This window comes from Cervus elaphus, chromosome 18, assembly GCF_910594005.1.
Source record: "Cervus elaphus chromosome 18, mCerEla1.1, whole genome shotgun sequence".
Taxonomy (NCBI): Eukaryota; Metazoa; Chordata; class Mammalia; order Artiodactyla; family Cervidae; genus Cervus; species Cervus elaphus.
Genome location: NC_057832.1, coordinates 121698613 through 121721986, shown reverse-complemented (window position 1 = coordinate 121721986; position 23374 = coordinate 121698613). Strand labels below are relative to the sequence as shown.

At 53.5% G+C, this 23374-nt stretch overlaps 1 protein-coding gene across 7 annotated transcripts in view; it reads right to left on the bottom strand.

Annotated features, from left to right (window-relative positions):
* The window catches only part of DPP6 (dipeptidyl peptidase like 6), a 1045929-nt gene that overhangs the window by 70756 nt on the left and 951799 nt on the right, over positions 1-23374 (bottom strand). For all 7 annotated transcript variants that reach the window (XR_006334937.1, XM_043872438.1, XM_043872440.1 and 4 more), the window contains exons 9-12: positions 21526-21680; positions 19976-20073; positions 3057-3180; positions 1296-1334 (exon numbers count right to left, since the gene is read on the bottom strand). Coding sequence is in view for 6 of the 7 variants with exons in the window: in XM_043872438.1 (XP_043728373.1) it covers positions 1296-1334; positions 3057-3180; positions 19976-20073; positions 21526-21680 (416 nt within the window). In the remaining variant the exon portion in view is untranslated. The remainder of the gene's footprint in view (positions 1-1295; positions 1335-3056; positions 3181-19975; positions 20074-21525; positions 21681-23374) is intronic.

Genomic DNA, 23374 nt, shown 5'->3' with positions numbered 1-23374 from the left:
ATTTCCTAGCGGGGACTTGGCATTCGAAGTTGGACACAGGAAAAAAGTGGCCACACAAGTGTTCCTCTTCTGTATCAGGCGGGCCCAGGGCAGGACAGGGCTGTATCTAAAACACTGCTCCTTCTCTGAGGCTGCCGCCCTCCCCTGAGATAACTGACGGAAGGCGAGGCCAGACTGCTGACTCTGCAGGTAACACGGGTGCGCACGGAGCTTCCAGGATGTTCTTGGACAGCCACTGTGGACAGTGCAGCTTCAGGGACTCTCCACGGACGGACTCGACCCTGTCAGCAGAGAAGCACGCCTCTGCCGTCCCCACCGTCATTCTGAGGCTCAAATCCAGTCTGATCCTTCCCATAGAATTTTCAGATGATTTTCATCCCATTCGGTAGGACGAGAAGGAAGTGAGCTTTCAAAACCTTCCATGTGTGCTTTCTAACGTCAGGCTGTGCAACAAGAAAAAAGTAACTGAAGAAAGAAACTACCAGTGCTCAGGGTTTTTTTTGGTGGGAGTTGAATTTTTTGTTGGGGTGACTGACTGCAGGTCTCATCCGATTGCCTCCAGTTCCTCAAGCCTGGTTCACCTGCATCTCTTAGCCGAGTCAGGGACAGAAATCCAGGGAAGACTCAGCAGACCAGTCCGGTTCCCCTCGAAGGAGGCTTCCTCAAACCAGGCTGAGAAAGTCAGGAACATCAGCCACATCTCGTCTTCTTTCACCAAAGTGGGCCTCCCAGGTGGTGTCAGTGGTAAAGAGCCTACCTGCCAGTGCAGGAGATGCAGGCTCGATCCCTGGGTCAGCAAGATCCCCTGAAGGAGGAGACGACATCCCAATCCAGGATGCTTGCCTGGGGAATCCCAGGGACAGAGGAGCCTGGCGGGCTACAGTCCATGGGGCCGCAGAGAGTTAGACACGACTGAGCGACTGAACATAGGTTAAATCCAGGCAACGTGTGTGGACTCGTCCCCGGTACACCAGAGGGATGCCCTGAGACCTGAGAACGCTGCATGACTCTGGGCAGGGCTCTTGCAGCCCCTCCCACAGAGCCCACGGCTCTCCAGCCCTGCTGGGCCTCGTGGGGCGGGGGACGAGGGGGTGCTGAGCGGCCCTACGGCTCCGGCCCACGGAACCTTGCACGTGTGTGTGTGTGTGTGTCTGTGTGTGTGTGTGCATGCGCGTGCGCTTTCCTGGAGCTTCCTGTAGGAGGTAATGTGAGAAGCCATGTTGTAAAAACTGGGGAAGAAGGACGTGGTGGCTGGTGGAGATGGCGAGTGTGGGATTTACACACGGAACAGTTACCTGTCTGTGCAGCCAGGCTTCACTTTCATCCTCGTGTTTCTGAAACGAAATAAGAGCATTAGAGGAAGGCATCTGTGCATGCCTTGGGTCTGTGATTGGCGGTGCAGAAGCAGTCTGGCTCCCTCCACAGGGGCCGCATGGGCTTGGGGAGGAGGCTGGCTGCTCTCTGCCTCATCTGGCACTGTGGCTCTGAGCTGAGCACACGTCCTCGAGCAGGGAAGACGTCACTCTCCCGGCTACGAGGACAGACACCCAGGGTGAGAATGCTCTGCAGGACTGCCATTCGGGGGTTACCCCTGACCAGGCATGTGGGCCCGTTAGATGGTCACCCCCGACCAGCCACGTGCCCGTTAGATGGTCACCCCTGACCAGGCACAGGCTTGTTAGACAGTCACCCCCGACCAGCCACATGCCCGTTAGACGGTCACCCTGACCAGGCACGTGGGCCTGTTAGACGGTCAACCCTGACCAGGCACGGGCCCATTAAAGGCAAAAACTTCTGCATTGTGTGTGTGTATGTGTGGGCATGTGTCAAATTTCCAGTTCACAACGCTGAGTAACCCTCCTGGCAGACCAAAACATTAAAGGGACTTAGACTGCAGGTGAAAAGTCAATCTGAGAACTGTGTGGAAAACAGAAAAAGGGAGATGAACAAAGCCACCACGCCAGGAACAGCTGCTCAGCCGCATGTGCAGCGGCCTGTCCCGGGGCTGCTCTGCTCTTCAGCCGTGGACTCTGACCATGGGCAGGACTGTCACCGTGGACCCTACAGGGCACAGACCCCAGGGCCCCGGGGCAAGAGCCGCCCCAGCCTCTCAGCAGCGCTGCGCCCCCTCCTCCCTTCCTTCCTTCCCCTCAGGAAGTTCATCAGAACAACCCAGAACCTGCTCCAGACTGTATCACAGACAGAGTAAGTCACTGGCCCATGGAGGAAGCTGGTCCCAGCCACAGCTCCCTGGACTGTTCTTGGGCTGCAGCATCAGACTGTTTGGGGGTGTCTCCCAAGTCACGACACGGCTGTTTTGCAAGCCTGTCGCCTCCCCTGGGGGGAAATAAAAATTTAGGGCCCCCCAAAAATAAAAATAAAAGTTTAGGACCAGAAAAGGGTTTCCAAGAGACGAGCCTGGGTTGACTGGACTTTTTTCGGGGCTCGGGAGTGTGGAGGACGCGGCCCAGGGGCAGTCTGGCTGCTGGTCACTCCCTCGGATCCTCAGGGGAGCCCGGCCTCCTTATTTACACTTTCTTTGCTCCTTGGGCCCCTTCCTTCGCCTCCTCCAACCGCCCACTGATTCGGCCTGGGGCCACAGGGACACCGTGGTGACCTGCAGACAGGAGGCTGACTGCCCAAGGGACCGGCTGGCTCTGGCCGGGCTGGGGGCGCTGATGCTGAAAGGGCCAGGCCCGGCTGCAGCGCTGGGCCTGGGAACTCAGGCCGGGCCACTCCCCGCTCCAGCGCCACGTGGAAGACGGGGAGCAGGCCCCTGTGTAGAGTGGGCGGGGCGAGGTGAAGGGAAGGGACAGTTCTGAGAGCTGGTGGCCACGCGGATGAGCCCTGAGTCTGCAGCAGTTCTCAAGTCAGCCACCAGGCGGCAGCAAAACGGAGGCCTGCGAGCCTGGACCAGCCAGCGCTCAGCCTGTGCGCGAGCGTGTGTGTGTGTGTGTGTGTGTGTGTGTCTCCCCCGCCCCCCCGCCGTGTGAGTCTCTCTCCCTGGCTCCCACGTGGCCCTGACGCCCCGGGGTGCGCCCGCCCGGCCCCCCTACCTTGGTGCAGACCCCGGTGGTGGCGTCGCAGAGGGTGAGGATGGACACGTTCTGCGCCCGGCTCAGCCAGTTCACGGCGACCTTGGTGCTGGTGGCCCACTTGACCATGGTGATGTAGTACTCCCTGCAACAGAGGGCGCGGTGAGGGCCCCGCGGCGAGGGCGGGGCGCGCTTCTCTGCGAGCTGCCCCCCGGCTGTGCCCCCGCGCTGGCACCTCCCAGCTGCCCCCGCCCGGGTTCTGTAAGCGGCCGGGCGGTGCTGCCTGCTGCCCGGCTTTCCTGCCGTGGGGACCCCCAGCGCCACGTGGGGAACCGACCAGGACATCTGAGCCGGGGAGGGCTCCGGGGGCGGGGGGCACCTGCCCCCCTCCCCTCCCCCGGCCCCCGAGGGAGGAAGCCGGGGAGGGGCTCCAGTCCCCAAGTCCCCAGGGCCATTCTCCCGCTAATTAGGGAAACGGGTGCGCGGCTCTGGGCTCGTGGTGGACTGGATCTGACATTTGAGCTGTCACGCACCTGCTTTTACCCAAACCTGAAAACCCCAGACTGTTCTGGGCCACTCTGTACTCAGCCCTAGGGTATAGGGGCTTCTGGTATTTAATTCAATTACCCAGACCACCGCCCCCCCCCCAAAAAAAAAACCAGGATTTTTAGGGGAAAAATGTACATTGATGAGTTAGAAGGACATGACAAAACAAAAACAAAAACAAAAAACATCCAAACAAGCAACTTCACAAAAACACGTCCGCCCGCCCGCCCAACTCTATCTGTAATGAGATCTCGTGTTCAGAATGATGACTTCACGTCTGACAAGATCCCTTATCGCTAAGACGCTGCACGTTTGCCGGACGATGCCGGGCCAGCAGGAAGGAGACCCGGCACCCTCAGTAATTACCCGGCAGAAGGATCTAAACTACCCGGCGCACTGACACAGGCTTCAGCTAGTCAGGGGATTAAATCGCTGTGTCCCCCACTTCTCACGACCGTTAATCACAGCTGTTAATTCAACCAAAGCCGAGAGCACACGACGAACACGGCAGGCAGGCCTCTGAGCCAGGCCGTCAGCTCCCGCGAGGCGGGCTGGTGGCGGGCGGAGAACGGGCCCCGGAACCCCCGCACAGTCCCCGGACATTTGCTGCGGACACGGTGGAGAATCGTTCAGCACAGCCCAGCTCATGCTTTCCCACCGTCTCGGGTTCTGTGAGTTTTTGATCCTGTTCTCACCATCCGCTCCGCAAGCCCTCGGGCTCCGGGGACCTGGGCCTGCATGTCTGTTTACGGGACAGAGTCACGTGTCCTTCTGGCAGCTTCCGGGGCTGCCGCTTTGCCGTCGTGTCACCGCCGCGAGGCAGGGAGCTGCGTTTGTAGCGATGGGACGTGACAGTCTGCCTGGACCTTTGCAGCCAGGAAACGTGTACTGAGCTTCGCTCCTTAAAAAGCCACTCAGGTCTGTGCCAGCCCGTGCCGCACACATAACACTCTGAATTTTCAGTTACTCCATAAACGAGCTCTGGTCCCTGTTGGCCAGACATCGCGGCCAGCTGGGCGGCTCAAGGGCCTGGTTTTTGGACCTGCCTGATGCAGGGTTCCTGTTGAGGTGTGGGGGAAGTTCACAGAGACGGGCTGCAGAGGTTTGCTATTTAGAAGTGCAACCAAAGAGGTGAGATGAGGAGACTGTAAAGACAGTGGAATGGAAAATGAGAAAATGAAAATGGAAGAAAATTTGGGAAGCTCCCCCAGAAGGCAGAGGAAGCGGTCCGGCAGGGGAGAGATGGAAGACAGCAGATGGTCCTCACATTTGAGAATCTAAGTGCTTCTCAGGAAGGGAATGGAGTGATGGGAAGAGATGCAATTGCTGAAGGCAGCACAAGATGCCTACATAGTACAGACGTGAACATGCAGATTAAAGGGTTTTCTGATTCCAAGGAAATTAAAAAAATACCTAAAAATATTCTCATAGAATCTTAGAAGTCTACAGGAAAAGAAATGCCACAACAATCCAGTAAAAAGGAAATGAGTTTTGAGAAAAGATACAGATTTATGCTGATCTCAGATTTCTCAGCTATTTTAAGCCTGTTCTTGTTCAGTCGCTCAGTCGTGTCCGACTCTTTGCGACCCCACGGACTGCAGCACACCAGGCCTCCCTGTCCATCACCAACTCCTGGAGTTTGCTCAAACTCATGTCCATTGAGTCAGTGATGCCATCCAACCATCCCATCCTCTGTCATCCCCTTCTCCTCCTGCTTTCAATTTTTCCTAGCATCAGGGCCTTCTCTAATGAGTCAGCTCTTCGCATCAGGTGGCCAAAGTATTGGACTTTCAGCTTTGGCATCAGGCCTTCCAATGAATATTCAGGACTGATTCAGGACTGATCTCCTTTAGGATGGACTGGTTGGATCTCCTTGCAGTCCAAGGGACTCTCAAGAGTCTTCTTCAACACCACAGTTCAAAAGCATCAATTCTTCGGCTTCTGGCTTTCTTTATACTCCAACTCTCACATCCATACATGACTACTGGAAAAACCATAGCTTTGACTAGACAGACTTTTGTTGGCAAAGTAAAGTCTCTGCTTTTTAATATGCTATCTAGGTGGCTCATAGCTTTTCTTCCAAGGGGCTAGCATCTTTTAATTTCATGGCTGCAGTCACCATTTGCCTCTTTGACTGTATCTTTGTGTGGATCATAACCAACTGTGCAAAATTCTTCGAGAGATGGGAATACCAGACCACCTTACCTGCCTCCTGAGAAATCTGTATGCAGGTCAAGAAGCAACAATTAGAACTGGACACAGAATAACAGACTGGTTCCAAATAGCAAAAGGAGTACGTCAAGGCTGTATATTGTCACCCTGCTTATTTAACTTATATGCAGAATACATCATGAGAAGTGCTGGGCTGGATGAAGCACAAGCTGGAATCGAGATTTCTGGGAGAAAAATCAATAACCTCAGATACGCAGATGACACCACCCTTATGGCAGAAAGTGAAGAGGAACTAAAGAGCCTCTCAATGAAAGTGAAAGAGGAGAGCGAAAAAGCTGGCTTAAAAGTCAGCATTCAAAAAGTGACGATCATGGCATCTGGTCCCATCACTTCATGGCAAATAGATGGGGAAACAATGGAAGCAGTGACAGACTTTAGTTTCTTGGGCTCCAAAATCACTGCAGATGGTGACTGCAGTCATGAAATTAAAAGATGCTTACTCGTTGGAAGAAAAGCTATGACAAACCTAGACAGCATATTAAAAAGCAAAGACATTACTTTGCTGACAAATGTGCATATAGTCAAAGCTATGATTTTTCCAGTAGTCATGAATGGATGTGAGAGTTGGACCATAAAGAAGGCTACGTGCCAAAGAATTGATGCTTTTGAACTGTGGTGTTGGAGAAGACTCTTGAGAGTCGCTTGGACTGCAAGGAGATCCAACCAGTCAATCCTAAAGGAAATCAGTCCTGAATATTCACTGGAAGGCCTGATGCTGAAGTTGAAACTCCAATATACTTTGGCCACCTTATGTGAAGAACTGACTCATTGGAAAAGACCCTGATGCTGGGAAAGATTGAAGGAGGGAGAAGGGGACAACAGAGGATGAGATGGTTGGATGGCATCACTGACTCAATGGACATGAGTTTGAGCAAGCTCTGGGAGTTGGTGATGGACAGGGAAACCTGGAGTGCTGCAGTCCATGGGATCGCAAAGAGTCAGACATGACTGAGTGACTGAACTGAACTGAACTCTCACATCTATATGTGACAACTGGAAAAACCATAGCTTTGACTAGATGGACCTTTGTCGGCAAAGGTGTTTTAAGCCTAATGGTATTTAATACCTCAATGAGCTTTTAATAACCCATATCTTCTTGTTTAAAGCATGTCTTCTACTTGAATATACCCTTTATTAAAAGCTATTCAAAATTAAAGGCTTAAAATGAAAAGCTTCACATGTAGGAAGATGATGTCTGATACCAATCCATTCACAGCCAGTCCTAAACTACTACCAATCTGATGAGAAATTTGAATGCAAATATCAAAAGTAATCATTAAGTGATAAAATGATATAAAATAAAATAAACACTGGGTGACTATTTCATAGAATTATAAACATTTAGTAAACCTTTTAAAGAAAGATTAAAAACAAAGGTAGCAGCCATCACAGATGATGAATCTTATATTTAAGACACAAACATGCTACCTCCCTGGAATAGGAAACTAAACATGAGAAACTTTCAAAATAATTATCAGTCTGGGGATGCTTGAACTGATAGTATTCAAGCTCCATGAGGGCGGCGCTTCACCTATGGTCAATGCATAACATTTTTTAAAGAAATGAATTTATTTCTAAGAGAAAGACCAATGAGCTTCTTTTTTGAGAGGAGGGGCAGCTAATAAAATACTACTAAAGTTCACATATAAGAAGAAATGGATGAAAATGACAAGATAGATTAAAGAGGAAGATGGATGAAAAGGGATTTATTGCTAATGATACAGAGTAGCTATAGACTTTGTAACTGATATAACACTCAGTAGATCCATCATGATGGGCAGCCTTAAGTCACAAGGGTTTATATTAGAACAGAATAGTTTATCTAAGATTTTAATATTTAATAATATTAAACTGTCATCCCAAATCAGTAGGGGAAGGAAGATTGATACAATAAATGGTGCTGGGAAAATGATTATTTAAAAAAATGAGCAAATAAAGAACAAGTGTGCATTTCTAGATAAAAATATCAGGAAAATTTATCAAAATACTCAGGACAGTTACCTGTGGGTAGTGGGATGGCAAGTGATTATTATTTTCTATAATGCAGAGATGATTTTTTAAATAAGAAAAATGTTATAAAGGATAACTGGAAGTTTCCAATTTAAGTTGGTGGATCTATCACATTTATTTCTGTCTTCTCTCCCCAGAAACGCAATCACGATGATAATGAAGGGATAAAGCAGGTATACACCCACATAAAGATTACAGGAACGGTTTCACCACATTTCAGACGTAAGAGTCTTGAGGGATGAGGCTGGTTGAAAAAGCAGCAGATTAAAACACCTGCAGGGTTAACCCCAGAGAGAATTTTGGGGACCTGGAGGTTGAGGTGCAGTCAGTATGGGGTTGGGAAAGTGGTTGAACAGGAGTGCCATCTGAGAGTGTCTGGATGAGACAGATGGTGCAAGAAAAAACAGAGAAACCTGACCCACATTTAGACACGTTAGTTCATCCAAATATCTTTCAGGGGAAAAAAAAAGACATAATTTGCAGAGGAACGAGTGTCAGACTGACATCAGGTTTGTCATTGGCAACACTGGACATGAGATGGAATATAGCCCCAAATTTGAGGGACAGTGGTTTTCAAACTGCAATTCTACATACAACTAAGGTTTTCAACGGGCATGAAAGAGACATTTTAAAATATTGCAAAACTCAGAAAGTTTACCTCCCATAGTTCTTTCTTAGGAAAGCATCTGGAGGGTGTACTCCAGACGAAAGTGGAAGCAAATCAAGAAAGAAGATGATGTGAGATCTAAGGAACAGTGGCTCCAACGCGGAGAGCAGTGAGGGAGACTCCCCGGTGCCACAGTGACAAGGTTAAAAGGAATAGCTGGTCCAGACTAGAGCTGGGGTAGTGGAGCGGTCTTGCAGAGACCACGTGGGGAAGGAGGCAAAGCAGCAGGATATCTGATAGAGTCTGGGGGAAAATGGTGAGGGTGTGATAAAATAAAATAAAATAGCTCAAATAAAAATAAAGGCAATTTAAAACTCAGGGAAAAACAAAAAGCTGAACATAAAAGAGACACGATCATAGGATGCTACTTAGTGCTACCAAGACAGACAATTACTTATGATAAAGTTATGCTGTTTATTGATTTTAGTCTTTCAGAATCAACCTACAGATAAATAAGGAAAGTTTAGTTATGGGTTCGGGGAAGAACGCAAATGGCATCAACTTCAGGGATATAAAAATATTAAAAAGGCAGAGTTTTCTAGGTGGGAGTGGCAGAGAATGGACCTTTAGGAGAGGGCAGGACTTTCAGATCCATTTTACCAATGGGTTGTTAAAAATTCTTGCCTGTAGTTAATGTGATACGAGAGAAACTTGTAAGAGTACTGTTTTAGTTGATAAAGGTAACCAGTAGAGAAAATAAAATGCATATATACATATATGTGTATCTGTTCAGGTATATATATATAGTTCATATATAGCTCAGGTAGTAAAGAATCTGCTTGCAATGCAGGAGACCCCAGTTTGATTCCTGGGTCGGGAAGATCCACTGGAGAAGGGATAGGCTACCCACTCCAGTATTCTTGGGTTTCTCTTATATCTCAGCTGGTAAAGAATCCGCCTGCAGTGCGGGAGACCTGGGTTTGATCCCTGGATTGGGAAGATCCCCTGGGGAAGGGAAAGGCTACCCACCCCAGTATTCTGGCCTGGGGAATTCCATGGACTGTATAGTCCAAGGGGTCACAAAGAGTTGGACACAACTGAGTGACTTTCACTTTTATACATATATATTCATACATGCACACACACACACAGATTAGCTTCTAGGTGGTAAAGAATCTGCCTGCCAATGCAGGAGATGCAAGAGACACAGGTTTGATCCCTGGGTCAGGAAGATCCCCTGGAGAAGGAAATGGCAGCCCACTCCAGTATTCTTATCTGGGAAATCCCATGGACAGAGGAGCCTGGTGGGCTACAGTCCAGGGGGTCACAGAGTTGAGACACGACTGAGCACGCACATGTACACACACACTGCCACCTGCAAGAAGTGTGGGTGTGGGTGGAGATGGGGGGGGCCAGCTCCTGGGCCCTGAGGGTGGCCTGGGCACACCTTGGCAGCAGGTACCCACTGTTGTCACCTGCACTTGGGGAGGCGGGGCCTGTCCAGAGAGAGATGACCAGAGCAGAACTGCTGACCCTGGGTCCTAGAGGAGAAACAGTCTCTGCCCCCCGAGTTCAATGACCAGAGTCAGTGGTCCTCAGGTGGGGGCCCCCAGACCAGCAGCCCCTGGGAAGTGTTGGAAACACAACCTGAATCTGAGACTCTGGGTGGGGCCAAGGCACCTAACTGGTCTAACTGGTGCCCCAGTTTGAGAACCACCAAACTAAATGAGCCAAGTGGTTCCGGTGGGCAGACCATGTGGTGACGCGTCCGTGTTCCACATGATCGTCTCCACCTCCATTTCCACTCTCCCTAGATGGTCTCTGAGTTAACAAGCGAACTGGGAGGCAGATAAGGTTCTAAAGAGTAAAGAGAAATCTGGTTACAGTTAAAGGAGAGGAGAAAATAGGATTTGAACTGTGGAAAATTCTTAAAGAGATGGAAATACCAGACCACCTGACCTGCCTCTTGAGAAACCTGTATGCAGGTCAGGAAGCAACAGTTAGAACTGGACATGGAACAATGGACTGGTTCCAAATCGGGAAAGGAGTACATCAAGGCTGTATATTGTCACCCTGCTTACTGAACTTATATGCAGAGTACATCACGTGAAATGCTGGGCTGGGTGAAGCACAAGCTGGAATCAAGATTGCTGGGAGAAATATCAATAACCTCAGATATGCAGATGACACCACCCTTACGGCAGAAAGCAAAGCGCTTTATCTGCCCATAAATATTGTCATTCATTCAAAGGGCATTTACTTAGTCAGGGCTCAGCGTGGACACGGTTGCAGGTGCTGGCATGCAGAGGCCCAAAGCCTGGTTGTAGGGGAGCTCCCGGTTTGTGGGGAGACAGAAAATCCCCAAGTTTCAGTACAGGGTGAGGACTGCCCTGATAGGAGGAGCCGTGTGGGAACCGCAGTGGCTGAAACAGCGCAGCTTGGCTGAGAAAATACTGCAGCCTCCTTACGAATCTCCAGCCAAACGGGCCTTCAAGTCAAAACACAGCGACTCCTCTTGCTGAGCAGTGTATGAATTTTTTATTAGTCCATTTGTTTCCCGTAAAATATTAATAGAGCAGCGTCTCCCGCGCAGGGATTAATGTGCCGTGTCACTTCTCGGCTTTCCAAGTTCTGGCAGAGGTTCTGACAGTCACGCGGCAGCGAAGGCCAGGGGAGCAAAAGGCCTGCTGATCCAGCGAAATCAAGGGCCTGCGACTGACGCTGGCATTTCCAGTGAGGTTTGGCCCCTGCGTGAGGCTGGAGCGAAAAATACTTTGAGAGGACAGTTTTAAAACAAGGGTGATGGTAACAGAAAGCATCACTGAACAAACGAAAACGACATAAATGACAAATGCTGCTGTGATCAAGTATTCGGCTCCACACTTGAGCCCTGGGAGCAGCCTCTTACTTGTACAAAAACGTCTGCAGGCAGACTGCACTTTGCCAAATATAAGGAGGATGAGACTGTAAGACAAGTTACTATCTGATGTAGAGTTCCATAATTTCACTTTCTTTTTTTTTTCAAATAAGTTTATTTATTTTTGTCTGTGCTGAGTCTTTGTTGTTGCACGGTTTTCTTTAGTTGTCACGTGTGGGGGCTGATCTCTAGTTGTGATTCACGGGCTTCTCATTGCGGCGTCTCCTCTTGTTGCAGAGCACGGGCTCTAGGGCCCTTGGACTTCAGGAGCTGCAGCACACACACTCTCGGCTCTAGGGCACAGCCTCCATACTTGTGGCCCTCATACACAGGCTCTGACGCTCCCCGGCACGTGGGATCTTCTCGGACCAGGCATCAAACCTGTGTCCCCTGCACTGGCAGGCGGATTCTCTACCACACAGCCACCAGGGAGGCCCCAGAATTTCACTTTCAACATAGGAAGAGACCACGTGACCTTACCTTTCCATCTGAGGGGCTGGCCGCACTGCAGGGCTGGCTTGCTAAGATGACGAAAACACGGGCTAGCCTCCTGCTCTGCTTAAGTCTGCCAAACACGACTCAGTCCCTGCATATCTAGGGACGTGGTCTTCAGAATGATTTTGCCTCCCTTTAAACACAAACCACAATAATTGAGAACACGTGTTCTTCACCAGAAGTTTCTTTCTGGACATCCATGACCAGATTCCCAGGATTTTAAAGCACGAGACATTTTGATGGATGAGAACCTAGAAACCTGTGATCAACAGTAACGTTGAGAACCCCTTTTGCAAAGGATCAGTGGAATAAAGAAGTGGCATTTCTCCAGACTGGACCTTCCATATTTCTGCAGTCACCATGAAGAGCTTCTTGCCCTCATGGATAACAAAAAGCACATCCTGATCTGATACCACAAACGCAACAGCTGTCCAGCTGAGCCAAGCCCCTTGAACAGCTCCCTGAGATGAAGTCATGTGAATGTTTTGGTAGCCAGTTCACTACTTAATACATGAGGTAGAAACGGAGTAAAGTCTAACTCTGTGGGCATTAGAGAGCATTATGCATTTCTAATTCATTTCCCAAATGCCTTCGAATAAATTTGGAAATCAAATTCCGATAAAACACATATCTTCCCACAGTCATTCATATAAAGACAAAAGATTAGAAATATGTTAGTGGGATGGCAGGTTCAGGGATGGAGGTGGGGGACAGCATCTTTGATTTGAAAATGACACAGGGCTTTCCTGGTAGCTCAGCGGTAAAGAATCCACTTGCCAATGCAGGGGACATGGGTTCGACCCCAGGTCCGGGAAGATCGCACGTGCAACTTGGAGCAACTAAGCCCGGGCACTAGGATTCCTGAGCCTGGGAACCGTGCCTACTGAGCTGACATGCTGCAGCTCCTGAAGCCCCTGTGCCTAGAGTCCGTGCTCTGCAACAAGAGAAGCCACCGCAGTGAGAAGCCTGTGCGTCACAACTCGCGACAACCGGAGAAAGCCTGTGCAGCAACGAAGACCCAGCACGGCCAAAATAAAAAAACGAAGTTATTAAAAAAAAAAATAGAAAAAGACACGGACCTTCCGTTCCAGGTGAAAAACTACGGCTCCCAAGAAGGGCCTTGCTGCCTCGCTCACACTTCCAAGTCACCTGAGGAGGTTTAAAAACCACCCAACGCGGGCCACACCCCCAGTGGAGAAATCCAGGAAGGGGAGGGTTACAGAAAAGGCCCTCTGTGAGCCACGAGAGGTCAGGCGCCCAGTGAAACACGGCGGATGTGAAAGCTCCGGAACAAGGACACGCGCAGTGGGTCAGGTGTCAGGGATCTTGTGTTCCAGCCTCAGTTCTACCCCTAATTAAAAAAGAACCACCGGCAAGTCAGGTGATGGTGATGATGGTGGTAGAGGTGGTGGTTGGTGTTGATGGGAAAGTGGAGGTGTTGGTGGAGGAGACAGAGGTGATAATGGTGATGGCAGAGCTGGAGGTCCTGGTGGGGTGTTGATGGTGGGGGTGGTGGTGAAACTAGAAAGAAAAGTGAAAGTGAAAGTCACTCAGTCGGTAGGACTCTTTGCGACCCCATGGACTATACAGTCCATGGAATTCTCCAGGCCGGAATACTGGAGTGGGCAGACTCTCTTCTCCAGGGGTTCTTCCCAACCCAGGGATCGAACCCAGGTCTCCTCCATTGAGGGCGGATTCTTTACCAGCTGAGCCACAAGGGAGGAGGTGGTCGTTAATTGTTGATGGGGGGTGGGGGGCGGTGCTCAGGTCCTCAGGAAGGAAGGCCCTGTTTTTCTGTGACGTTTCCGTTGCTCTGATGACCTCTGTCTTGCCCCGGATCCTGAATAAAGGCTTGCTCCGGATCCAGTGTGCCAGTCTCCCAGGCAGCCCACACTTCCTACCGACTGGGCAGCAGGAAGCGACCTTTCCTCTTGAGGTTGGAAGGGGGTGCATCATGGGTGGAGAGGGTGCAGGAGCCTGGAGGCGGAGGCAGAGGGGCCCCTGAGAGTGCCAGCCTCCGGGAAGGTGCACAGCTGGAAGCGGTGAGCCGCACACAGACACCCGTGTGCTAGGCCTTTACAGAGCACCGAGAGGAAAGAGAGGCAGGCCCCCACGCCGGCGACACACGTCTGCACGTGCGCCTCCATATCTATATATCCCAGCGCCATGTACCTAAGGCGAGCACGCACACCTCCGGACGTCTTCCCAGCACTGACGTGGGAAGATGGCTGATCAAAGCACATTTTTGGCGCTTTAAAGGCCTAAGGGGTGGGGCCCGGGCACGGGGCAGAGAGTGAAACGGCCAAGGACAAGTAAACCAGAGCTCCTGCACTTGACCGAGGATGGCTAGCCCCCAGCCAGGCGGATCTAGGTCTTGGTGCGGGACCGTAAGGTGAACAAATGGAGAGAAACAGAACAGAAGCGAGAGGTGGGGGCCGGGGAGAGCCCGCCTGGCCCAGGGCGTCGGCACGGGACACTAGCCTCCCTTCTCAGGCTCTGTGATCAGCCCCGCGACCACCGGATGCAGGACGGGCGCCCTGGCCGGTGGCTGGATGGCGCTGACGGAGTGTTTGCAGGAGGAGAGAAAACCCGCACCCATCGGCGCAGTTCGACGCCAGTTCAGAATGACCCTGTTGGGGCCCTGCTACGTCTTCATTCAGCACCCAGCTCAACAGATCCGCAAAGGAAACCGGCAAAAGCCAACTGCGCTCGTTTCATCAGCGCAGCCGGGCTTCTCCGTGAAATCGCGGAAACCTAGGGCCCGCCGCACGCGCACTTCCTGGAGAGGCGGAGATCGCTGTGCCCGGAGTAACAGGACGCGCGCCCCATCCCTGGGCCCAGTGCCCCACCCGCTCCCCGTTCTCGGTTCTCTGTGGGGACCCCTTTCCCATGGACCCCTTTCTCGCTCTGTGAGCGCGGGGCTGCCTCTCCCTCCCCAGCACGCACCACCTGTGCCCGCCGCCACCCTGCACGCGGCCACTGAATCGGAGCTGCCAAGGCGCCTGGACCCCGGTCACCTGATGGAGGGGCCGTCATGGGCCCACCAGAGCGCCTGGCGCATGCGGGAGGCAGTAGGTGCCTGCCAGGGCAAGGTCTGGGGACCCCGGAAGTCAGCCTCCCCCGCCCCCGCCCGAGAACTCTGCAGGGGAGGAGCCACAGCAGAGGGTGGGGAGTGCGCGGGATGAAGAGGAGACGGCTGACAAACGTTTGCTTCCTCCTCTCGAAGGGCCCTGACCCGTCTGCAGGAAGTGGCCCCTGGCCTTTGGGGACTCTCCGCATCTCCCTGTGGAGGCCGTGTCGGGGGGACGGGTGGTCCTGCCTGGCTTGAGCCCCAGGGCACCTTTCAGGCTCTGTGTGGAGTCAGCTGTGTGCTCGGTCCTGTCCGACTCTTTGCCACCCCGTGGCTGTAGCCCGCTAGGCTCCTCCATCCATGGGATTCTCCAGACAAGAATCCTGCAGTGGGTGCCAGTCCCTTCTCCAGGGGATCTCCCCGACCAAGGGATGGAACCCGCGTCTCCCGCGTCTCCTGCATGGGCAGGCACATTCTTTACCACTAGCGCCACCAGGGAAGCTGCAGACCCTGCCCTTAACGTCTGGGTTCTCAGCCGTGCCTCTGTGGAACAGTAGAGGGGGGCACAGGGCTGGGCTGTGTGAGGCCCCAGGGGACACAGCCACGTCTGTGGGACACACACCCTGGCACCTGAGAGAAGGGCAGAGGGAAGGACAAGTGTGAAAACAACACACGACCGGACTGGGCCCACGCCTGACCCAGGAACCGCCCTGCACGCTCCTCCTGGATCTGGAATATCTCTGCCTGTGTCCCAGAGTGGCCAAATCCTGCCTATTTCTACCCCTCTTCCTCCCCGGATTTCTCAGTCTTTCAGCAAAATTCTGAACAGAACTGATGCCTATCTTGCAGTACTTAACTTTTGACTCTTATGTATTTCTTTGTTTGTCTACCTTTGCCTAGATTGTTGAGGGCATTACATAGGTTTCCTTCCTTTTTCCATCCCTCCACAAATAAGTGTCTTCCTTTTACCTTCTCTAGATTTAGTGCCTCTAGTGTTGAAGGAAACCAGACTAGGTCACCCCCAAATATGCCTTTTTGACAAGACAATTATTTTGAGCTGAAGGCCATTAGGAAGGAGCAAACCCAGCAAAGCTCCTCTGTTTCGGCCTCAAGGCAGGAAATAGCTTCCTCTTCCCAGAGACAGACTCTCACTGGCCCAGAGAGGCACCAGGGAGCCTGTAGGCCCATCTTCCCCACGGGGCCCTCTGGTTTATGTACCATCTGCAGCTGCCGCCCTGGGAACCCTAAACCTGCTTCCTCATCCTGGTAACTCTCTACAAGTTTGCTGCTCCCGGTGGACGATGCTATAAAAGCTGCACTTGTGGATCGGTGCTTTGAGCTGCTTTGGGTTGAGATGTTTTCCCACACTATGTGCAGGGCACGTGTGAATAAGCTGTGCTTCCCTCTTGCTAATCTGTCTTGCTGTGAGGGTCCCAGCTGCAAGCCCAGGACGGGTAAAGGGTGGTCTCCTCTATAGCGTCCTGTACTGAGATGGCAGAACGTCAGCAAGGGCCAAGTATCTCTCAAGTTTTGCTTCCAGGACAACCAAAGAAATCCATATATACAAGGATCCTATTGAAACAGGACTTTATCGGCTAATTTTAAACTTAATTTGCCCGTTCAGCAAACCCAGCTGGTACCACGTGCCAGGCCCAGCCCAGAACTGGAGCTTGAGCTTCACACGTGCGTGCATGCTCAGTCACTTCAGCCGTGTCCGACTCTTTCTGATCCCCTGGACTGTAGCCCACCAGGCTCCTCTGTCCATGGGATTCTCCAGGCAAGAATACTGGAGTGGGTTGCCATGCTCTCCTCCAGGGGATCTTCTCAACCCAGGGATTGAACCCATGTCTACTGCACTGGAGGTAGATTCTTCACTTCTGGGCCACCGGGAAAGCCCAGTTTAGGATATCATTTAGAGATAGTTAGAGGATTTATCTGAAACCCACAAAGAGCAAGTGAGGTCGCTGAGAATCTTCTTGTGCAATGCCCAGCTTGCCTTGCGATGGCCTGGGCAGCCCTGCCGGGGTGGACATCTCATGTGGATTTCTGTCCAGTGGGTCAGAGAGCCCCAAGGTTACAGTCAGGGCCCTGGGGGAATCTGTAACCCTCAAGCTTGTCCTTATATTTCTAGTCAGACTGTCCACACACACTGAGCTTCTCAACTGTCCCTGGGACTGGTTCTAATGCCCCGCTGGTTAATTAGTGAGTGGAATGAAACCTCTGACACCTGCTCATTTACCTTCTCTGAGAATCACAACCTGACCAGTTGAAGGGGAGATGTTGGACCGGCAGTTAGAAATGGACCTGAAGCTCTGAGGGCAGGGCTGAGTGCCAACGGCCGGCAGGCAGGATTCACGGGCATGAGACGGAGGACCAGCCTGTGCTGTGTGCACTAATCCTCATGACACCCACAAGAGTGAACCCTCCATTGTTAACATGCATCCCCGTCTTTCAGATGAGGAACTGGAATGAGGCAGAAGGGGAACCTGCCCCGGAGCACGGAACCGGGATCTGGACCCAGGCGGCAGCTTTTGAACCTTCACTCGGAACCAGTGGTTCTCAGTCTGGTTCTGGGGCGTCTTTGATGGTCATGCTGGCATCCAGTGGGGAGGGCCGGGGATGTGCCTGAAGTCTCTGTGATGCAGAAGGCAGCCCCCACCGCAAAGGGTCCCCAGGCCCTGAATGCCTCAGACTTGGCAGGGGGCGGCGGTGGGCGGGGGGCTCCTCGTCCAGGCCCCACTCTCAGCACAGCCCCTCTCACGCCTGCAGTCCTCCACGTGCTTGTAATGCTTCCTTCAAGGCCAATCCCTCCTCCACATAATAACCTCCATATTTCATTCACGCTAAATTCTCAGCCTAATGGACGCAAATAATAAATGCTCGCTAAATGGCTGCTCACATTTACTGCGTGATTTCTGACAGATCTGCGCTCACTTTGAAAAATCCCAAGACTGTGAAGGGGAAGGAGATGAGAAAGTGTGACATTAACACACCGCAGGTTACAGGGCGCCAGGAAAGCATCGCCGCGTTGAGCTTGGGGAAACGGTGGAGCAGAGGACCCGGGGCCCGCGTCCCGGCAGCCCTGATGGAGGCTAATTTTTCACTGTCCTTGAAGCTAATCAAGCCTGCGGAAACAGCATCACCAAATGGACTAAACGAGATTTTCAATTAACTCAAACAGATGGCTTAAATTTTCCAGGTGACTTTCCATATTAATGCAGAGAGAGTGCTGGACCAGGCCCCAGGCGGCCTGACAGGGATGGCGCTGGAGGAAGACAGCGAAACGCACGGATCTTCAGGAGAGAAGATGAAGCAACGATCGCAGTGTTTCTTCTATCCCGGCAAGAATGTGTGCATGCGTGCTAAGCCACTTCAGTCATGTCCGACTCTCTGTGAGCCCATGGACTGTAGCCCGCCAGGCTCCTCTGTCCAGAGGCTTCTCCAGGCAAGAATACTGGAGTGGGTCCCATCAAGCATAGCATCGCCCAAGTTGATTCCACCCCGGGACACGCCGAGGGCCCGATCACCCAGGAGGGGCCGTCCGAGAGTGAGGCCTTGGGACCCACTGCATGAGTGGGGCGGCCACTGCAGGGCTGGGAGGGACAGACAGCTGGGATGGACAGGCAGCGGGAGCCCTGGGCTGGGTCTGTCCTCCTAAGGGCCAGTGATTTTACACACCCCTGGAGACGGGAGAGCTGAAAGAGCCTCAGTGTTTCCTGCAGCGGCTGTGGGCAGATGGGTTCTACCAGGGACAGCAATGAAGCCGCCACAGGAGAAGCCCACGTCGTTACGGACTGGCGGCTCCAAGCGTCTGTGTGTCCAGCCCTGAGCCTGGCCTGCGGAGGAGCCAGAGTGGCTGAGGCCACTGCACCCGCCCTTCTGGAAGCTGCCAGAAGCTACCAGTAATGCAGAACGCCGTAACTGAATAGGGAAGACCCAGGCTACCGTTACGGCAAAATGTGGGCTGGGTATTTGCTGAGCCTCCAGATGGATCATCCTCAGCTTAACTGGGCCTGGGCACAGGCTTGCAGAATCTGTGAATGGGTAAAAGCTGGGCCAGCCCAGTCCCCTTCCCTTTTTGCGTCTCCCATCAATACTCTCAATAGAGTGAGGTTTAACATTGCTATTAGTAAACTCTGGAAGTATAACCAGTCCCCAGGCCACTTGGACTCTGGGACAAGATGAAACTGAAATCCAGACCCCTTCAGTCAGATTCTACTCAGCTTTCTTGATTGAAAAATGAAGTCCACCTGAACCAGTCTTTTCTAACAGCAGGACGGTTGCCGTTGTCAATATGTTCCACCAACTACATGGTTGTTAGCAAACTGGGAGATTTGGCTTCACTGAGACAGGACTTACCACTTGCTTCCTAGACCTGGAAAAGGACAGTCATGCTCTAATGCAGCACTCCCCAACCCTTTTGGCACCAGGGGCCAGTTTCGCGGGAGACAGTTTTTCCACGGACGGAGTCGGGGGATAGTTTTGGAATGATTCAAGTGCACTACATTTACTGAGTTCATTGGGGAGGCAGAGCTCAGGTGGTCATGAGTGATGGAGGGCGGCTGCAAATGCAGACAGAGGTTCTCTCGATCGCCTGCCACTCACCTCCCGCTGTGCATCCCGGTTCCTTACAGGAACCGTACGGCTCTGTAGCCTGGGGGCTGGGGACCCCTGCTCTAAAGTGAGGCTCTGAAAACGGGATCCCATGCATGGTAGGTCCAATTACCAGGACTTTCTTGGAAAGGTGCATCTGTTCATCTGAGGGATGCCCCCCATAGTCCTCACCCCCACTGGACACATGTGGTTGAACATCCCCTCTGCCCGCCCTGAAGCCCAGCCTCTGGGGAGCAGGATCTGAACCTGACATGAGGTAAGACATCGTAGAGGCTTTGACGGGTGTTCCTTTCCCAGAATATCAAGCCATAAAGCAGTTAGGAAAACTTTACAAAATGTGCCTTTTCCTTGGTTATGTTTAAATTGGCAGTCGGAACCCACAGAGGCCACATAAGCGGACACGGATCTCACTGTTATTGTCATTGCGTAATTGAAGGAAGGATGCAAACCTCATCCTCGGGTCATCGGGCGGCGTCATCTCCAGGTCATGCGTGGGTCCATTCAGGCCAATGACATGCAGGGAGATGGTGGGGTTTTCACAGCCGGCCTGGGAAGAAAGGGAATAGGGGTGAGAGAGCCGCCTCCCTCCTGGACCGGCCTGGGCGCTGAGTCTGCTGGGAGACACGAGAGGCTCAGCGTGGGGAGGACGAAGCCCTTCAGGGGGAGTGTCAGTAGACGGGGCGGTGGGGGGGATGCCACTCTCCTCTCTCCTCGCCCTGCACAAGTGCTGGCCGGCAGAGCCGACTAGGGTGCTGGCGTAACTCCTGGCTCCTCTGCCCCCGCAGACGGGGTGTCAGGGGAGGAAGGAATCAGACCCACACAGGGCGGGGCTCAGACAGGCCACCAGCTCCTGCCTCCAGTCTGAATTCTGTCGGTCAGAACATGCTGACTTTCTGCTGAAACAGGAACCCCCAGTCCTGAGCCAGACGGGGTGTCATAATTCCAATTACACAGACCTGTCCCGGAGTTCACGGTAAAATCAGGGGGCTGCACTTCTCTAGGTTTCAGGTCATGCCATCACTCCCAGGTTGGGGGGAATGAAAGGGTTCATCAGGGAAACTGTCCAGTTTCTAGGCAATCTCTGGCTCCCAGCCTCCTGAACCGTGAGACACAAATGTCCGCAGTTTAAGCGGCACGGTCGGTGGTGCTTGTTACAGAGCCTGAGCTAACTGATACACCTGGCGCTTCCTTCCTCTGCCCTGGGACCCTGGGGCCCATGCTTGGGCACCGTCGCCCCCTCACTGCAAACTGCAGGCTGTGTGTCCTGTATCTCTGGACGGCAGGAGGCGTCAGCTCCCAGAGCCCTCTGGTGGCTGGGGAGCCAGGCCCAGGGCTGGTCGGCAGAGGCTGGACAGTCCTTCTGGGGCAGCCCTGGGGGACTCGGGGACCCTGTCACCAGGCGGGGCAGGCAGGGCCCTGGCCTCTCTCCAGCTGAGTGGGCGGCAGGCCCTCCCCCACACTGGGACGATGCGGTTTGCTAACAAAGCCAGGTGTGGCCATCCATGCCGCCCTGCCCTCATCCCCTGCCACCCACCTGCAGCCTTGCTGTCCTGCTGGCTTTTTGTGCCAGCACACTGGTCTGGGGAGCAATTAGAAACAGTATAGGCCAGCAGACGGCCAGGCACAGAACAGCCCAGAGCCAAGGGGCTGAGGGCAGACGGGGGGACCCTCTGACCCCCAGAACCTGAAAAAGGAACCATAGGACAGAGTGCCGCAGCGTGGGCAGTGTGAGTTTTTGGCACCACGGAATCACAAGGGAGGTGATGTATTTTGGTTGCGATGAAGCTTAGACAGATGACTAACGGTAGTTCCATTATTTTAAAAAAAAGTAAACCTGCCGACAAATTCAACTCCGCAAAGATGGGGATTTAATGCACTGTAATGGGACATAATTAATCCCGCCTCTGTTTACTGCAACGGGGGAGAGCCAAAGCTCCACGAGGGGGCGGGGAGCCGGTGCATACATGCTGAGGCTGGCCCGGCGCGGCTTCCCGCCTACCTTGGGGTAGTGGTAGGGCTTCGAGGTGGGGTAGATGGAGCCGGTGTAGGTGGGCAGCTCCATGACCGGCACCCGCGAGTCATTGATGGTGGCGTAGGCGAGCCGCGTACCGTCCGGAGACCACCAGTGGGCGATGTGGGTCTTCAGGATCTCCTCTAAGGAAACAGACAAAGCAGAGACACCTGAAGGCACGGGGGAGGACACCCGGGAGCCCCCAGGGGCATCTCCCTCCTTGCAACCTCTGAGGAGGCCTCCCCACATCCAGGTGCACCGTCATTCCGGACGTGCCTGGGCTGACCAGCAAACCCCAGTGTAGCAAACCCTGTCAATCAAGGCCCGACCCAACAGAGGCGAACCACCTAAAATCCACTCTCTCGTTTTTTGCACAAATTTGAGCACGATGAGCTCATGAGGGCCTTTCTGAGTTGACTTACTGTTGTGTTGTGGGTTATTGCTTTAAGGGGATCAGAAAACCAAAGCTAGAGGAGATCCATTCATCTGAAGCTGAGAGCACCCAGCAGGACCAAGTGAGGACGTAACTGTCTAGAGCCTGAATCCCAGGAAATCAACGAGCAGGAGACGCCAAGGACTCAGGCCCGCACGCAGGCCCCCGGCGCACCGCCGTATGAGGGGCGGTGCTCAGAGCCCGGCGGGCCCCTCACTCTGACAGAAGAAGGCGACCGTGTTCCCTGCGGCAGAGGCTCAGAACGGCCCCCCTTCAGGGAGACCGAGATGGAAACAGCGATGGGCCCAGCCTCCACCGGGCGCTCCCCCCGCCCCCACCCTGTCACGGAGTCTGGGTTAACTGGAGCTCTGACTGGGGACGAGTCCTGTAGGATCTGCCGTCTCCCACCCAGCCTTCTGAACAAGCCGAGAGAGGGCCCCGCCCCGGTGCCGCTCATCAGAGCGCTGGGGGCGGAGGGGCACCCGGGGCTGAACGGCTCTGACGTTGGGGTCCTCCTTGGACACTGTGGATGCGTTTTATTAATGAATTCCCCCGGATTTGCTTTTAAAATAGCAGTCAGCACAGCTCTATAACCATACAACGCAAGTCCCATTCACTGGTCATTATCTGGGGTAGACCACAAACCAGCTCTGAGAGCTCGCAGGGACAGAAAGGCCGGCAGAACACCTGAAATCACACGGAGGAAACAGAATGAGGGCATCAGACCCCCGGGGGACGGCGAGAATGAGAATAAGGGTGAAGGAGGTGGCGCCGGAGGTGGGGTCACAGAGGAGCCAGGCTTCGCGGCAGGGGGCTGGGCCAGCCTGGCGGCCGGGACTGGGGGCGGGAGACCCACCGAGTGCACGATGAAGACAGGGCGGGGCTGGGGGGGTGAGGGCCACTCAGTCAGGGCCCTGCTGCAGGGGCCACAAGGGCATCCACAGCCCAGTTTAGGGGCCCTGCAGCTCCTCCTCCCCCAGGGGGGCTGGCCGATGGGTGGGCTCCACCGGCCTCGGGGCTCAGTGGGAGGAACCCCAACGTCCTGCAACAGGAGCTGCAACAGCAGAGCTAGAGGGGACTCCCTTCATGAAGTGCCGGCCTCCCTGTAACAAGTCTTCCGGTGCCCCTGGCCCCCACGCCGGGGGCTTCCCTCCTGGTCTCCAGCAGCCTGCAGAGATCCTGACCCCTGTGACCGAGGAGCAGCGCCAGACAGCAGAGTCTCGTCCCCCAGGAAGCGCCCGGCACGTCTGACTCCCATCACCAGACGCACCCCAGGCCTTCAGGTCCCTGAAGGGTGCTGAAGGGGCCTGGTCCTGGGCTCCGCCCCCGTCCTGCCATCCACCGGGGGGCCCGAATGAGCCCCCCACTGTCACCCGAGGGTCACAGCACCTGCCTCTAACACCC